Raw genomic sequence first — 19,008 nt, forward strand, 5'->3', positions numbered from 1 at the left:
AGACACACACAAAACACACACACACACCGCACAAACATCTCCGTCTTTCTCTGCACACATGTTAAAGTCATCACCCCTGCTCAGCGCTAGTAAAACACAACACCCCCGGCTTCTCTGCTGTTGTCAAGTCTTGCCATTAGCTGATGCCACTGGGGAATCCTACCCTAGTGAGGTGGGTCTCCCTCGGGAACGTCAGGCACCACGTTACATTCAGCCGCCACTCATGTGAACCCAAACATGTGAGCATAATTTGGAAAATATCATTTATACTGTGCGTCTTTGTACGTGTCTTGACATTTACAAACTGCGATAAAACCGACATGAGGGAGGAGGGAATAGAAAACAGGGCGAGAATAATTTGAGGTAATGTTTTGCTTAGTGAACAGTATTACCCAATCCTGGATGTTGGAGCACTGGGAAGGAGGTTCTGGCTCTGGGGCTGCAGAGAGGGTCTGGGTTTCATTTTTCGGCAAGTGCAAGCCAAAGGAGAGCTGCCAAGTACAGCTTTCGCTCTCAACACTTCCTGCTCTTCCTACTCTGGCTCGGAAAGAGACAGGCTTCACTCAAACATCACGTCGGACTTAGGCAGGGGTGGCCAGTTTATTCTCGCATTTCTCAATGGGCGTTACAAAACTCACATCTGTCACACGAATTACACAACACGCTTCCATGAGCGCAGCACCGGGACGGATGTATTATTAAGCCGCAAAAAAATGGTGTGTTCGCAGGTGTTTGCATGCGTGTGCAAATATATTAAGAGAGCATTTCCTATAAAAGTTAACAGCCTTAAAAGATCCACTGTTGAGCCTAGGAAACATTGCAATGCAGGTCCCACGGCTCGATGGAATAATGTTAAAAATAGGAGGGGAAAAAAAAACTAACGAACACCTGCAGCAATCAACTCTAAATCACAACAACAGTGACCCTCATCCGCTGCATCATTTTCATTATGGATGGTGGGAGCACAATGCTAGATTAACACTACCTACCGAGTGCCATCTTAATTGCCCCTCTGCAGATGCAGTGAAAACATGTCATTTAGGTAGTTCATAAACAGACTTCTCTTTGCAGGTTATCAAGACAGCCGCTCAGTGAAAACACACCCTCTTTTCCAATGCTGATGTGCAATTAAAATGGTTTTAGAAATCCTCTTTGACAGTCCAGGGCTTAGCCAAAAATGTAAATGACATTAAAGGAGACAATGAATTTAATTTTGTTTAATGTCCCCTTTCGCTGATTCTCATTTACATCACATTTCCACATAAAGGGCTGACCTTATAAATACTGGCATTTGTTCAGCTTTTGGAGGTAATCACGGTTTTGCAAAAACCAGATGGGAGCACACAAATTTTCCGATTTGTTTCTTAGAAGGCCGAGGGAACCACATGTGAGACGTTCTAAGGCTGCGGTCTTTTGTTTCTGGTAAACAACTTGACAACAAGTCAAGTGCACTCTGGGAAATGACCTCGTAGGTGTTCCACAAATGAACGATAACGCAAAGTCATTTAGAAAATACTGGCTCACTAATGAGGGACATAACAGAAAGCTAAGCAAAATTTACATTAGGCCAAAATTTAATTGCATTAACACACGAACAGGTGCGGTGAGGCCTTTATAAATGAGCTAAATGAATAAAAGCCTCCCACAGCACAACCATGTGTGCTGACCAAAAAAAGAGACAAGGGGAAAAAATAAGGGGAAAAACAAGTCAATGTCATGAATTATTCAGTGGCTGGGCTGCACTCCAAAGGTCAGTGCTCTTTGACCTTTGTGACAGGAAGTGAAAGGGAGTGCCGTAGCCGCTGGAATAAATGGAGCTGACATGTTTAGGCCTGGTCCAGAATCTATTTGTGAATGGCAGCGTAAATTGACACACGATGTTAAACTGTATGAACACACATTCAAATCTAAAGTCATATACGGGGCAGAATACACACTGATAGCGCTTTTGCTCTGTCTGTCTCAAATCCGGTTGCATAAATTGCTCCAGCTTCCCAGAGTAAAATGTGACCTTTGAACCCTGACAGGCAGGATGAGTCATTTTCTCTCCTCTTTCAACAACATGTGCTGTCTTATTACAAAATCCATGTGTAAGCCTGAACAGTGTATCTAATCTTTCACACAAGAGAAGACAAAGTCAATATGCAAGAGTGAAGACAGATACCAGACGAGAAGAGTCATCGTAAATTGAGTTATGTTTGGCGATACACGACGTATACTGTAAATGGGAAAACCATCTAATCAGATATTGGGTACCTCATCACTATAATTCTAAAGACTCAAATTACCGACTAAATAAACCTACACCCTCACTTACTTTAAAGCACCATTAACTTATAAATGTGACATCTGTAGCACGGCTGGATTTATAAAGAGGAGAGATGATTATACCAAACTGCAAAGCGATGCAGTGAGAGCTACAGCGCTACAATTAGACACCAGATAAATTTACTGTTTCTTTTATTTAACCACCGGCTGACTTTGACAGTTTTACTTTCTGACTTGATGTCGGAGGAGAGATAGAGAGAGAGAGAGAGAAAAAAAAGCATGCTACTCACACACTACACAATAGACTTTTTTTGTAGAGTGTAATATGTAGTGACTTTTTCAAAAGACGTTGAAACTTGAGTCTCGAAACATATAAACTCATCCTAATGCAACAAAAATAGGGCCTTTCTTCATCCAAAAAATGAATATGAATAATGCAAGGGCATCAAATGTAAGTGCTGAAATATTTAAAGACCAAGCAGCGCTGAAACTTTGTGACAGCTGTTGGGCCTATATCTAACCAACTTTTTTTTAAAGAGAATCCTTCCTCTTCAAAAATCTGAGTGAAAATCTGTATCAAAACTCTGAGAGAAAATAGGGTAAACAGATGTCTGGCTTGACCGCAGGAAAATAGGACACATTTGGAATGATAAGTTTCCCAAACTCCGTTGGATATGCCAGATCCATGGGAACGCCAGTTAATGTCTTGCTAGATGCCAGCTAGCTGTGTGCGCTTTCCCCTCTTACCATCTGGGAAAATGTTACAGAGAATGAATGCCATCAATGATTCACTCCAAATCTGTTTCTTAAGGTTTCGGCCATGCTACTGTTTCTCTAGGAAATGTGGCAGTGCTAGCTGGTTTTCATACTGTAATTGTAGACAGATGAGACGTGCCTGATCCAACAATCAAACCTCTCCTCTAGGTTTATGTCACTCAACTATGTTCTACTCAATTGGAAATAATCAGTTTCTGCCAGCAGCGACCGCAGCACAGGTGCCTGTAATGATGTGCATGAGAAAATGACAGATGTAACAGAAATGGCTGTAAAACATGGAAGCTTTAACTAAAAGCTTACCCATATGCACAGCAGGAATAGCCGGGTAATTGCAGTAAATAATCTAGTGTAGCAAGCCTTACAGTGGGCTCTGGTCATGTCTGTAACTCTTGCTAAACCCTGCAACCTTTCAAAAGCACCCCTCTCTGCAAGCCTCCTTCAGTCACTGGGAACCTGTGTGGGTCTGTTAGGGTGAGCTGACGGGCTCATAGTTACGACATGGAGACAATGGGAGGGTCTAATGAGGAACATATGCTTTTGTGTTTCAACAGAGCTGCTCATTGTGCAAGGAAAGGGATACTCTACTCCTATTCAGACTCGTCACAATGAAAATCCGAGCCCTCCCTGAGCCAGTTGAGCTTACAATATCCATCCGCTTCTTTTTTTCCCCTGCTCTTTTTTTCCCACCCCTCTTCTTGACTTTAATTCTCCATGCATTCATTTTGCTTATTGTACTTAAGTTACATGTTTTGTCCCGCAGATTGAAGAACAATGGCGTGCGAAACTCTAAACAGTAAAAGGCAGCAGAGCAACACAAAGCAAACATGAAAGCGGCGGAAATCAGGCGAAGTAGACGTCTCAAGTTATATGTTAATGTTCGCACTATCATCCCGCCACGAATAAATGCACCTGACTAATGAATTAAGAAACCCACGTGGAGGCACAACCAGCAAAAAGAAGAAAAAAAGAACTCTCAGTCCCCTACACTGTCCTAAACACCTCAGTAGTTTTTCATGCACTGTCATAAAAAATATAAACATTCACCACAGCAACAGCATAAACAACATACAGGCGCGTGTCGGAGGACGCGCACGCGAGTGTGTAGGTGTCCGTCTGTCTGCGTTCATGTCCTCGTCTGAGTGTGTATCTGCGTTTATCTGCATGTGTGTCTGTGTGAGTTTGAGTTCAGACAGCAGTAGCTCTGGTAATCCATCCAGGCTCCCAGGGCAGCCAGCTCCTACTTCCTGATGCATGAGAAGCCGCTGGAGTGGAGTGGCAGCAACAACTGCTCAGCCCTATTTGATTACTAATAAGAGAGTTGTCCCCTCTGTCAGATACCAGGCATTCTCCACTAAGCAAACAGTGATTCCGGCTAGTCAAACATTAGCATTGCTGTCTCTCCCTACTACGTGGTGAGAGTTACATTGAGATTGACGCTCAAACTACACCCCCTGCCTCACCTCTATATCCGCCACACACACACACACATAAACATATTCACACTGACCAAGACCTATAGTTTCACAATGCGAGGAAAATGTCAATGCCAGAAAGAAGGGCCATTTATTCTCCCTCTTTAGCAAAGTGGTGAAGGCAATATAAACGTGGCAGATGTAACTTCCCCAAAGGTGCAGAACAAAACAGCCGACATAAAATGTTTATCCCTCCTAAAACAAAACTTTAATGGCATCTAGCTCGCAGCGAACTTGAGAGAAGGAAACAGTCAATCGAAAACAACTATTGACAGTGTAAGCATCACTGTCATAAACAAAGAAAGGAAGCCAGCCAAATAAATGTGAAGTTGCCTAAGCTAATTAGGTGTATTCCCAGCATGATCCTCTTGTGATTGAACCACCTGTGATTGAACAAACCCTATCCAGGTGGTGACCGCCCCTCAGTGCACAGGTACCTGGGAAAGACGCCCCTCAGCCAGTCACACAGAATCACCCACAGTTCCCACACTGTGGGCTAGAAGATGCAAGTCAGCCCAACTGGGCCGTCTGGTACACTGGGAGGGAACTAATTTGTTCACTAGCTCTTCCATGTGCCTGCTCATCCGCTCAGCCACTCATCCATTTAGTCAGTCTGACACTCACTCATTCACTTACTCATTCCTCGTTCACAAACACAGAGGAAAAAGCTGCACACAGCCTACCTGTCAATGATCACTGGGTCTGAGGGCGTCTCGTTCCTGTTTCCACAGCTTTTCTTGTCACAGCATCGGCTGCAGAAAACATAGAAAGTGGCGTTTTAGGAGCAGCAATACTTTGTTAAATAAATAAAAATAAATAAATAATGCACACAAAACCACATACATTTATTAAGTGCATCTGAGCGCTTTTGATACTGGGAAGAAAAAAAAATTGCCATGAGATTTCCTTCACTCAATCTATCCATTCCATTGATGCTGATGGCTGATAAAAATGGTGAAAACAACATGTTGTGTTGTTTGGCTTAGTGTTGGAGGGGAGGGGAGTGGGGATTGGGCCAGGAGGCAGGGGAGTCACTTTTCACAGCTTCAGCTTTTGTTTACCTCTAATTGCCAAGCTGCTATTTCTGAGGGAGATGCAAGGTGCCACCCTCAACCAATATTTCTGCAGGGCATTTATCAATTATGGCCTCAAAAGCACTAATCTATCTTCCACCACATGTTTCAGCCATCTCCTCCCTAAGCCTATAGCTAGCTGCCTTTCACTTCTTTGATTGGGGCTTGAATCAAAACTGCAAAAATAAACAAATACATCATCCCAGCTTCCATTTGCAATGAAAACATATAAACATACGTGAATAAGATTGATTTATGCCATATGGCGCAGAAAGAAAAACAAAGATTTTGTGCAAAGCTACTGTCAGTCAACCACGCTATTTAAATATCCCTGATTTACACGACTTTCTAGAGGCAGTAATAAAGATATGTTTTATAGCTGCAAAGTATTAAAGCAAAAATAATTCAAAAACTACAAAAAAATAACATCTAGCTAGATAATATATCAATTCCCCTCTTATTATGCATATCTTCTTATGTGATAATAGGTAGCAGTTGTAGTAGTTCTTTTATCCAGCAGCAAAATGCACTTCTTCTTCTTGACCAAAAAAAAAAATTACCTCTAGAGCACGGCCATATTCAACGTGTCACAAATAAGTGATGGATGCATGTATAAATTGAGCGTGAGTGATGAGTTTATGCATGGAAAAAGACAAATCATTCTCAGCTCTCATGCTGCACTTGCTCTCAACCAGTAACTTGAACAATGCACCGGTGCAACAAAGGAGAGGTTAACCGACAGTATCCGAATTCAATGTTCACAAAGCTCATGCTGAGCTCAACAATAACAACAAAAGGCGTTTTTCCTTTTAGTATCAATGACACCGCTGAATAGCAGCGCAATATGAGCAGTTGAGATTTATGTGGTTAAATGACACTAAAAGGCTCGCTGATCATTGTTGACAGGTGGGATCAACCGAGAACTGACTCTGTGCTTAAAAGAAGAAGAAGGGGGGAAAAAATCTTGCATAGTATGTGGCGTTTATGCGTGACAGAAAACACACTGTCTCTGGCAGGGCTTTAAATGCTGACATACGATTCTTAAAATATAAAATGAAAGTAGAATTATTTAAACAAACAAGCAGAACTTATTGTCAGTGGCTGTTTATTATACAGTCAATTTGCCCTCAGTGAGGAAAGACAGTTGGTTCATTTTCACTGTCATATTCATATCAAAGTTGAATCACGTCATATCAAAGTTGGAAATGACAGCAGCTCTCTGCCTCTCTCTGTGGTTGCTGAAGGACCACAGGACGGTCTGGATTGCTGCACCACATCATGAGTGTCAAAACTTATTGAAGGGGAGGGAAATTACTTTTAGCCTGGATCTGCAAAAACGGACAAAGCAAAGGAAGGGGGGGAAAATAAAGAAATAAGAAATAATAGTGCTTACCTGCACATAATTTCATGAGTAAGAAGAACTCTGCACATTTCTGGATTCTTGTCTTGACCCTCATAAACTATGGCCTTTGAAACAAAGCAAAACAAAAAATGACATGAAAACACAGTCGTCTGTTAAACCTCATTTACATGAATTTGCAAATAATAATTACACAAACACATCTACTATTTTTCTTTTTTTGCAATTAATAAAATAACTCAAAGCATGAATGCACATGATGTTAGACAATATATTAGATGGGAGCAAAGGCTAAGCAAGAAATATGATTAAGATAATCCCAGCAATCCCTTGTGTTATACATTGTATTGATTTATTTAAGCATAAACTGACAATTTTAAGTAGTATGAGTAATTTAAACAGCAAAAACAGCATTTTAGTGGCAGTGATAATAAAAAATATAATTATAAAATTAATGGCACTTATAATTATAATAAAAAATATTAAACTGTAATTTTTTTTATTAATCTCAGTAATATCCTGTGGCTCACACAGACAGACAGAGAAAGAGAGGGAGAGGGAGAGATTTTCATAAGGAGAGATCCAATAGAAGTGTCATCAATATGCTTATAATCTGGGGATATTTGGGGGAAAGTGTTAATGGGCAATCTGTTGTTTATTTTGAGCCGCTAACAATGATCTTTCTGTGGATAAAAAGCGGTGTCTGGCGGTACGGTTGAGTAATTTTTGAGCATTGGCTGAAACAGATGGCGTGGAGCTATCAGTTCTGCCGCTCTTCTCTCCCTCCCTCGATCTCCCTCCCTCCTTCTTCCATTTCTAAGGATAGACACTTTAACTCCCTCGTACTGAACCGGCACCAAGTGGAAATGCAGGCAAAGCAGCGCGTTATTGACACAATATTTTTTTTACATAATCACAAGAAAATAAAACAAATACGGTAAACAAACACGATGCATTTTGCTTTTTTTATTTTATGTTGTGCTGCCATTAATAAATTCAGTATTTATTTATTTTTTGCTGGCACGCTTCAGGCCAATGACTTTGAGAAAAAGTGACATATCTGAACCAGGTCGCATCACTCTCTCGCTTCTAAAAGATGTACTACTTGACCTGATGTTTTTTTTTTCCCCCTCTTTCTGGGAACTGGGCGATTATCTATATTGGTTTGATTTATGTCGCTATTTGCAGCTGTAGAAACAGAAATCCATAAATTGCTTGTTCTGCGTCATTGACTCGGATCATTCGCACAGGAATGTTGTCTGTGACCAGTGGTCCAGGCTTTTCACGGCTCTATCCAGGAATAAAAGCTCTACCTAAACCTCCTGTTTAATAATAATTTAAAAAAAAAAAACACGAGCTGGGGAAGCTGCAATCTACACGTCTGATTTTACCCCTCGAATTATAATTAAGTTGGCTGGATTAAAACGCACTTATCAGGTCATTTTTTATGCGCGTAAAAGGCACTGGGTAAAAAGTCACTCCAGTGTTTTCACATGAGGAGGATGATGGAAATGCACCCCAGCAGGAACATTTATATTTATTTCAAATAAAATAGCACTTAATGCAAATTTTTTTTCAAAACATGTTTAGAGCTTCACCTCTGACTCTTTGCAGGGAAAGTCAAATCAGATCATATGGAGCAGAGGTAGTGTTTAAATTTTAATGCTGGACAAACTGAGCCTACAAAGAAGAACTCTGGCGGAGTGAAATTGACTTTAGGAGTCGTGCAATATGATATGGTCAAACGTAAACAGCCAAAATGGAAGCTGTCTCTTCTTGTTACACCGGTAATTTGATTTTATTTGTGCCACAACTGCATTTTTGCATGCAATTTTTTTTTTCTTTAAGAGAAAAACCGAGAGGGTGCATGGGATCTCAGGGGTGACAATTTGCACGGCGTGTTAAGGTTTATTTTTACACAGGTTGCACTGTGCGTAAAGAAGAGAGAGGAGGGGGAAAAAGTGTAACAGCAGCTTACCTGCTTCGTCATGGAATCGATTAACCGTATGTAAAGATCCTGTTCTGTTCTGACGCCTGCGTGGGGAGAGAAAAAGAAGAGGAGTTGTTAATTTTAAAGAATTTTAAAGAAGTGCAGGCAATAATTTAAAAAATAGAATAAAAATAGATTAAAAAAGGAGAGCTGCCTCTCAAAAAACTAAAAAGTTTAGTGACAAATAATAAAAAATATAAAGAGATCAGACAAGAAAGAAAAATATTCTACTACACTGCCACTACTACTACTATTATTATTAATATTATTATTACTATTACCATTATTATTCTTATGTGTGTGTTTTCAGCTCATTGCTCTTTATATTTGCAGGTGTTTGCAAAAAATATTAGTGTTACTTTCACTCACCGTTGCTGTACAATAACTGTAGTTTGTAATGTATCCCATTGTTAGTTTTTTCACTGGTTGGTTCCTGCAGGAGACAACAGTTTGTGAGAATCAGCATGAATAAAACAAGTCGCCCATCACAGCCACATGTCTGATTATTATATATGTATATTCTGTGCAAAAATGCACCGGCTTTAGTTGCAAAAAACGATCCAGAGTCATCAACGAATTGAGTTTTTCTTTTTAAAAAAAAAATCAATATTACACGTGACTTTCCCCCCTTTTAGTAACCCATTGCCATTTCAAGAGAACATAATTTCTACACGTGTGCTGATTATGTGCAGGGCTTGCATGTATTTCTAAAATACACCGCTTACTTTTTCCTTCTCCACAAAGTCCACAAAAGCTGTCCTTTCGATCTCCACGGGCTGACCCTGTCTGTCATACAGCGCCAGGACGAAATGGAAAAAATTGGATTTTCTGAGGTTGGAAGGGGGCTGCTTTTCATAATGTGCCCGTGCCAAGCCGACACCGCTGCGGGGAGAAAACAAGAGACCATCTCGGTTAAGCACCGGACACCGGGGATACTAAGATGATGGAAGGGGGAAGAGGAAGAAGGAGAAGAAGAAGCTGATGGAAACATTGGAGATGCAGAAGCACGCTTTGAGTATACGGGGGAGATTTCTTGATTTGTCACAATAATGGGTAATCTGATGTAATGAAAGAAGGGAAAAGCCGAAGGGGGGGCATTTATTGGGAGACCGTAATTGATACAGAGTATTCAGGGGATTGAGGGGTCGATATGATGAGGAGGGAATGCGTGAGAAAAATCAGATTCTTTTTGGCATGCGTACCTTTGGGCGGCTGTGTTTGCATCCACCACCCCAGCTGTGTGCATCCAGGAGCGGACCGAGTTCAGTCCACCCAGCGGTTCCTCCTTCATCGTCGTCCCACCCCGCGGTATAGTTTCCTGAATCCCAAACATTTAGGACAATTTGCGTGGAAAAAGAGCCTCCTGCGAAATTAGGGAAATAAACGTCCAAGCGTGTTATCCTTCAGGGTTGTTGCTTCTGCGTGTTTTTTCTTTTTTTTTCACGGGATAAGTAGCGAGAGCCGATTCAGACTTGCGAGGGAAAACCCGGTCCACAGGTCTTGCCTCCCTCTTCAGTCCGTCCGATGTGAACAATTCTCAAAGTGCTGTACTTAGTTAGAGCGGTATCCACAGACTGGAAAAGTGAATTGTTCAATAGACAAGATTTTTTTGTGTTGCTATTGTTCCTCTGTTTTTTTTTCTTCTTCTTCTCTCGTTTTTTTGTGCTATTCACAGAAAAATCGATGGCAGTTGTTTGTGTTTGTGGGTGATGCTGCTCTCAAAGTGCCCACATCCCTGAAGCACCGCATCCAAAACCTTCAGGACTTCTTGTTGAATAAAAAACCCACTCCTGAAAAGGTGCTGCTGCTTCTCCACAAGACAAACACAGGCAAAGGCTGATCACCAGTGGAGGTGTTCCTAGTACACAGGAGAGGTGGATAAGGGGCCCTTTCGCGTCGTGCAGGATGGATGGGAACATGCAAAACTAAGCCCTCTTTCCCCGAGGACTGAAATCTTTCCCGGGAGCCAAAACTCTAAACCCACGGGAGAGGCGCTGTCAGAATATGACGCTGAAGGGGCGGGGTTTTGACCATATATGGAGCGCTGACGCTTCCTGTCAGGCAGTGGCGCTCCACTGTACGGGTCCAGCCCTATAGTGCAGCAAGCCTGAGAACACTCATTCGCTCCACTTTTCCTCTTGCTTAGGCCCTATATGTGGTGAGTTTGATTTTTTTAATGATATGGACAAAAATTCAACCGGGTGTATCCATCACACATAATGAGGAATAATAATAATAATAAAATAACAACACATAATAATAACAACTATGAGTAATATTATGACTATTATTACTTGAGCTGCTCTAATGATTGCAATTATTATATTGGGAGTGAAATTAACAGCATTTGGTATATTTACTTGATGGCTACAAACTGACTCTTTGGCTCACTCATGTATCGAAAGCATCTCAATGCAGCTGCGAGAACGACAGGCCATAAATCAGATTTCAATAATGGCAGATCATGTTTCTGTGTATAATTGATACATTTCTACGGTGCATTTTAACCCTACGCTGCTGGTTGTTATTTATTGCAATTAAAATGGAATTAATAGAACGCCGATTTGCAGGGAATCATGATGGGAGCTGATTACAAATCTATTTATTCTGCATTAACTTTTCATTGGGAATTTTTTTAACAAACACAAAATTGACTTCCAGTTGTCTCGCTGTACAGCTTTTATAGAGAGAGAGATCATTTATTTAGTTGCTGTGCTAAAAAAAAAAAAAAAAAAAAAAGTTTGATAATCGATTAAAGTAAAAATAAATCAGTGATATTCCAGCGCCATTTATTGGGAGATAGAGTCAGATCTTTTGACCTTTATGGACTGAAAATCTAAAAAGAATCAGTGTCTCATGGCATTAGACAAACTTGAGGAAATCCATGCTTGTGTGTCCTCCTTATTTCATGCACGTCCCGTAAAATCAGTAATAATCAGAAACATCTTAATCATTTTTAAAGAGCCAACTGCCTACATGTCCGACTTCTGTCCGAGAGGGACAAGCAAGCAATTCGGTTCATTAGTGGTGAAAAGGGGGAGAGGATGGAGGGGGAGAGAGGGGAGGGAGCGAGGAAGAGAGATGTGTGCTATATCCTGAGCAATCTATCTAGCTGGTGCTGAGGGTTAATAGCTGCTGCCAAAGATAAGTGAATTATAAGCTGTTGCTTTCACCTCTACACAATCTATTGCCAAATTGCCCAGTCACAAAATGAGAGTGTAGATTTTTTTTTTATTCTTACTTTTTTTTTGTTATTATTATTAATATTTAAGAGAAGTCCAAGCTTCAATTCGTGGCACAAATAAAATAAATATCAGGGGAAACTCAAAGGGGAGAAAGTGGGCTCTTTGTTAATTGTATTTTTCTCTTAGATGAGACAAACCGAGGCGCATGCTGGAGATGTTTTTGTCTGTTCTACCGAGATTGCAAATATCTTTTTTGCACAGAACTCACTATGCTTTTTGCACAGTTTCAAGTCGCTTATTAGAACTTAACCCCTGATTACACGCACCAAGGCGATTTAAATCTGATTATCAAATTAGGAGACTTTGAGACAAATCCTCTTAGATCTGATACTGTTGACTGGAGAGGGAAAATGGATCTCCACACCCGTCACGTAGGTAACGATGCTGTCCTGAAAGGGAGTTTTAAACCGTATTTGACAACAAATGCAGCTGCCCCGCTATTTCAGAAGATATTAAAGGAAAATGAATGCAAATCTGTGTGCAGGAGCCATCTGGACGTGGAGAGAGGGAGTCAGCTGCTCCACACACTGAGGCGCGGAGCCTGAATCCGTCTCAGCTCATTCTGTGGGATCATCTGCGTGGTGGGCTTACACCGTGGAAAATGCGCTCTTCATCATTAGGTGAAATGTTACCATCAAAATAAAAACAAAAAAAAGAGGAAATGCTGATCCCCGTTTGTTTTAGTGGTTGCATGCGTGAAAACTTTGCACGGGAGTGGGATTAGAAGCACATTTTCTTTTTTTTTCTTTTAAAAAAAAGCGGTTTCTCAGCTGCGTGATGGAGGTAAGTGATGGGTGACAAGAAGGGGAACAAACTATTTGTCTGATCTCTGTATCTTGGCCGCAGTGAATGCTCATTTAAATGACCGGCTGATGACACGGGGGCCTGCTATCTCATTCTCCTATTCAGTGACCACAATGAATGAACCCCCAAAGATTTGGGCCCTGACCACTGATACAAAACCAAACTCCGGGGACGCATGGCGTCCAATAATAATAATAATATAAAAAAGAAAAAGCAGAAATGTGCAGGGTGACTTGGAAGACCTCCCGTCTCGCCGGAACGAGCCTCCTCCGTATTGAGGGTGACGTCTTCTTTTTTGTGTGAATTTACGGGGCGAGGCCCTCATGATCTCCTTAAATTTGCATGTAAATGGCGACATCAGCCTATACGCGTGCCAGGGGCCAGCGGGCCTCCCAGATGTCAAGGCAAAGTCAATCAGCCGGCCGCTGCCCAGCTGTCCATCGATGCACTTTATTGGGACAACACTTTCATTATGCTCACCTGCATTGTTTCCTAATGGATTGATTGGCAAAAGAAGAAGAAGAAGAAGAAGGGGGGAAATAAAGGAAATCTTATTAGCAACCCAGCAAGCAAGTTCGCTCACGGCTTTATCACAGAGGTTGTTTTAAAGTGAGCCTTTTTTCGATTAAATATTAATCAAATGCGCCTACAGTTACATTCCAAATTCCATATGGAACAAAAAAAAAAGAAAAAAAAAAGGCAGTCAGCCCACTTATTGTTTACTGCAACTAACATTGTTTAGACCTAGGATTTTCCGTCAACTTGAAATGTATGGATTTATTTATTTATTTGTATGCGACATGTGCAAGTTAGTGCGCAAAAAAAAGAAAACATGCAGCCTTTGTTTTAATTTTTTCCATCACTTGTAGCTGCACGATAAAAGCTCAATTAACTGTATGCACATATTTTTTTTATTTTTTTTCTCATAAGTGGGAGGAATTAAACAACACTTATGCATGCATTTTAAATTTTTATGAATTTACTAAAAAACAAAAAAACAAAGCCCAATTGCGCATTGGGATAAAAATCCTCTTTGCAAACTTTGGATCCACCATCAGTTGCAGGGCCTAATAAATGCACGTCCGGAATTTGACGTGACATATTCAGAGATGATATTAAAACGCAGCTTGCGCGTTATTTTTAATTATAGGAGCCAAACACAAACGGCTGAGAGTGATGAGATCAATCATGTAGGCTGTATGCACGTCAAGTAGTTTGTGGCTGATAGACGGACAGCGCCCCTCGTTGGTTACACTTGAGATCATTGTGTCGATATGAGGCAGCTGTGTTCTTCAGTGACAAGATAGCTAAATCTCAACTTGGGTTTTTATCTAGGAGACCCCCTCTTTGGCCCCCACACTGCGGCAGAAACTGTTTTTATTTAGGAGAAATTATTTAAAATAAAAAAGTTTAAAAAATGCAAATCCTAAAACTGTGCAAAACAGCTGACTACTAATTTTAAAAAATGAAATTAAAATCCATATTTGTAGAGCAAAAAGACGCAGAAAGGAAATCATTTTGCCGTTTTGTAAATCACTTTAAACCATATTATTGTTATTGGTATTATTATTATTAGTTGCTTCTGTTGCGTTCAGGTGCGTTTATTGTGGGATTGAGTGGGGAAAAAAATAAAAATAAAACCCATGCGTTTTCTTTGACACACCGCTGGTGTGACTTCACGTTTCGTCACTAACTTCTGTCAGAGTGCTCATGTTAATTGTGTGCAGTGGTGAGTTCTGTCAAGGGCATTGCCCGTGCGCACAATTTGCATTTCCATTCTGCTGTGGAAATGATGAGAGAGTTTCTGCGCGGTTTAGAGCCTCGCGGCGCAGTCTGTGGGCGAATTACATTTAAAGAAGGCGAGAGAAATTAAATAAGAAACCGAGACCACTTCAGGGCTATTAACATCTAAAATATCCCCTGGAAATTTAGACCAAAATACACATGACCAAATACCCAGGATACCTTCGCTCTTATAGCGCAGAACCGTCTTGATTGCGTCCATCACTGTTTTGTGGGCATATCTAAAATCCTTTATTTAAATAATAAGAAAAAAAGTTATCACGCCGCCTCATATTTCTCCGTGGCGTAGATGGAAGGGAGATAAATTTGATTATTCAGCCCCTAAAACGGGAGCTCTTCTAATCCAGGCGCCCTGCTGCCAAACAGGCTGTGGCACCTGGAAAATAGGTGCAAATATCTATCTGGCTTTAGAGGTCATTTAAAAATCTCATCAGTAAGTATGATATGGGCACATGTTGCATCGGGCAACGTGGCCTCCAAACGGGAGGCATCAGCTTTAACCTTGGTCTCTCTTCCTCCTCCTTCTTCTTCTTCTTTTTTTTCCCAGCGCCTGTGCGTGCATGACCAAACAGGCTGCAGCCTTTGCCTCAGCACTCCAGAGAACTTTAATTTGCCTGTTGACCCCTGTGATGGAGGGGTTGCCAACTTACAGTGATACTGCCCCACCTGCCAGAGTCCAATAATTCTCCAGTCACTCCCATCAAAATGTATATTTTTCAACGTGTTGCATCAGTACCTCTAAATGACTTCTGCAGGGATTACCATCATTAAGGAGATCCATGTTTGATGCAGACTGACAGGGTGTCTCCTATATGAGCAACACACCACAATTCATTACCACTCCACGACTGAATTTTGATTTTAGCCACAGATCCTTATTAATATTGAACTGTGTTACTATTAACAGAAATGTTAATTATGATGTCAAGACAGAGGGAGTCAAGGTGAAAGCTGCACAGCAATAGCTAAAAATAATCCATGCCAGCCAGAGTACAGTATGATCCTGCAGAGGAGTGTTACTGGCAAGGGACCTTTTTGCTGCAACAAAGAGGTGGAAAAGAGGAAGTAAATGAATTAGAGTACAAGCCAGATTTTTTGTCTTTGTTTCATCCACACTTGTCCTGTCCCTATTTTCCAACCTCTCCCTTTTCCTTGCTATTGGAAGTGCTGCAAATTGTATAATGCTGGTCTTTGTTCTACAGAGTCAAGCCACATGAATAGCCGTCCTGAGCACACACAAAAACACACTGACAAACTGATCATCTTAAAAAAGCAACGCCCTGGTGCTCACTTGGCCTACTTTCCACGGCAGCACTGGGACGTGGGAAGAGGAATAGAATTCAGGGGAGGATGTTCTTGCACTCTGGGAAACATTCAGTATAGCAAGTGTGATGCACATAAACATAGCCTTTGCATTGTCAACCTTAGACTGCATTTGCCCCAGATAACTAGTCCCCATGTGCTAGACTATTCTCTTTGACTTTGCAATTGAAATCCTGAGAAGATTATGCCAAAGCTAAAAGAGGCAAACTCCAGGGTGGGATTTCAATTGTCAATTCCTGTTGGATTTTATAGCATTATGACATATAGTACACCATCTGTTACGCTTCCTGTGACTAGGTCTACATCTGCACAAGTGGAGCCTATTGATGTGAACATCAGTACAACTAAGACCTGCCGTTCTGAATGGGCAGCAATATTCAATCGCTAATATTTTCCTCTTGCACACTATTTAACACAGATGTATGACTAAGCACGGGGGGGTCTCTGGGTTACAAAACACAAGAGCAAATTAGAAAAGGTGCAGGAAAGTAACCACTCCTAACTTTAGCTAAACAGACTTCCTGAAGCGCTAGATAATCTGGGGCTTCTATGTACACCGCCTAACCAAATGTCGACATCTGTGAGGGTGTGCATAAAGAAAAGCTTCTCAGAGAAACGGGGGATAATAATCTTAGTTCCCCTCACCTTCAGCTTGCCCATAGGGGTTTAAAAGAGAGATGAAATCCTATGTAAACATGCCAAGTCAAATTTTCACTTGAAATGTGACATAAAGGCAAAGGGCAGCCTCGGCGCATCACTAATGTGCTTCCACACATGAGTTTTCAGCGCCCCTGGATGTAAACAATTGATGTATTCAGCCCGTGGTTTGAACACTGAGTCACTGCGCACTCTTAGTATGTTTGAGCATCTTCTTATCCATGACTGTACGTTTAGTGCATAGGTGAAGAGCCCAGAGAAGTCAACACAAGAGCTTGTACACAATCTCTGTACTCAATAGCTCCCCGAAAGTGAGTTTTGCTCTCCTGAGAAACATACAAAGTTTGAGCATCTGTTCCATCATGTAGTCTTTGTTGAGAAATTAAATATTGAACTGATCTAGTGTACCATGAATGTTTCACTCACATAGTGATTAGACAGACAGGAGAGGCAAGACACTGCAGCACTTTACACTCCACTTTAATATACTGTATTTGTTGGTCTTGCCTTTAAGTGTTTTATCCACCAGATTGCATTGTTGTGACAGAAAAAAGGCTGTTTTTTTTTATTTTTTATTTTAAGTGAGTTATATTTAACGTGCATGTGTGACTTGACACAAACAAATTCATATGTATGTTATGCATGTGCACAAACACAATCAACCACAGTATGAGAATCACTGTATGGCGTTGTCCAGCTGTGTGAATTAACATAATTTTTTTTTAAACATAAATTACTTTTTGGTTTTATGATTCAATTTCCAAGTTGGTGGCATCTGTTTTTACACTTTAATGTTATTGTGCATGTAAAAAAAAAACCTACTGATTTAAATTGGTTTTCTTGTTGCATCTCAGAATAAAGGACACCTCTTTTCTTAATTCCTCATCTCTTCCTCCAAATCAACAACTGTCTCAAGGGAAGGGAGAATCCCTGATGATGTTTTTTGACATTACATTCTGGATTAAAATGAGTCGAGCGAGGTAACATGGAAGCAGGAGAAGGAAACGGTATCATCACAGAGATCATAAAATGGTGTCGTGAGTAGTCTTTTGTCCAGGACCATAGGAGAGTTCTGTTGCTAAAGGGAAGGACAAAAGCAGAAGGCGCCACGGGTATAAGGTTCCCCTGAGCAACAATACTGAAAGTTTCAACTTGCAGCACATGGGTGTAACTTTAACTGGAATACTGTGGATCAAAGACTCACAAACAAAGTGGGTGGAAATGCTGGAGGAGTGTCTGTGCTCAAGTGAAGGACAGGTTCACTAGAGAGAAAGCGGGAATGACAATTTATGAAACACAGACCAGGCAATCAAGGCTAATTACTGAGACTGTGTTTTGTGAACTCGGAGGGCAGCGTGATTCAATTAACAAAATTGACGCGCATTATAATTTTGCAAAAACCTAAAATTGCCTCTGCAAAAACTGTGTCAAAACAGGCTTAAGCGATATAAAACAAAAGCTAAATTTAATTAAATCCAACTGCGAGTTTTTTAAATTTGTCACTGCTTCACGCACATTTAATAAAGAAGAGTATACACAGTAGATTTTGTACTGCATCTCAAACATTCATTCCACACTCCTGTCTTGGCCTGTCATCTTTCAGAGAGTGGGAGAATTATTCAGTTCTGCTTCTTTAAATAAGAAACACAGCCTTGAAATTTGTGGGGCTTAAGGCAATTCATCAGGTTAGATCAGTACAATGTGGATGTGTAACCTTTACACTGCATTGGAACCTGCACATACAAGTGTTATGAAAGGTCCCCGTGGCGCTCTGCTCTTCTGACATGGATTTGAAGACTTGCCACTTTATTAGCTGCTAAGCCCCCACTACTTGTTCTATATAGTGGAGGCCTATGTTATGAGCTGGGATCTCATTGTCTAGCGTTATTAGAGGAAGAGTCTGCCGCACTCTCTCGTCCCCCCCGAGAGACTAGCATGACTGTTTGAAGGGAAGCTACAAGTGCAATTTAACCCATCTTATTTACAATATGATCTGTTACAAGGACATCATCACTGCAAGGGTTCGCATCTAATACATCCCCCTCAATGCGATTCTTTTCTGTTTTCATTGATTCAGGAGAGCATATTATGTTTGATGTTCTGTTGAGCCTTTAAAAAAAATAAAATCCCTGAATCCGTCAAGTTAGAGCAGACTTAGAGATTAGCTGAAAACTTTATCTGCACCAGTCCGCCTTTGTATTTTCATACATATTCCACGTGAAACTCTGAATCAAAA

General features: G+C 40.9%; 1 protein-coding gene and 1 long non-coding RNA gene across 3 annotated transcripts in view; one reads left to right on the forward strand and one right to left on the reverse strand.

The window, feature by feature from the left end:
- The window catches only part of ebf3b (EBF transcription factor 3b), a 66,393-nt gene extending 55,554 nt beyond the window's left edge, over positions 1–10,839 (reverse strand). Inside the window, exons 1-6 of one of the 2 annotated variants that reach the window (XM_051960243.1) lie at positions 10,143–10,839; positions 9,666–9,822; positions 9,310–9,373; positions 8,929–8,984; positions 6,984–7,057; positions 5,201–5,269 (exon numbers count right to left, since the gene is read on the reverse strand). In XM_051960243.1, the coding sequence (XP_051816203.1) occupies positions 5,201–5,269; positions 6,984–7,057; positions 8,929–8,984; positions 9,310–9,373; positions 9,666–9,822; positions 10,143–10,273 (551 nt within the window). In that variant the 5' untranslated portion in view covers positions 10,274–10,839. The remainder of the gene's footprint in view (positions 1–5,200; positions 5,270–6,983; positions 7,058–8,928; positions 8,985–9,309; positions 9,374–9,665; positions 9,823–10,142) is intronic. The other variant, XM_051960244.1, reaches the window with a different exon arrangement.
- A 61-nt stretch (positions 10,840–10,900) lies between these two features.
- Positions 10,901–17,657, forward strand: LOC110953645 (uncharacterized). The gene is made up of 2 exons (XR_002595878.2): positions 10,901–11,098; positions 12,670–17,657. It is a non-coding gene; the product is annotated as an uncharacterized LOC110953645 (long non-coding RNA).
- Positions 17,658–19,008: the final 1,351 nt, after the last annotated feature.

This window comes from Acanthochromis polyacanthus, chromosome 15, assembly GCF_021347895.1.
Source record: "Acanthochromis polyacanthus isolate Apoly-LR-REF ecotype Palm Island chromosome 15, KAUST_Apoly_ChrSc, whole genome shotgun sequence".
In the NCBI taxonomy this organism is placed as follows: domain Eukaryota; kingdom Metazoa; phylum Chordata; class Actinopteri; family Pomacentridae; genus Acanthochromis; species Acanthochromis polyacanthus.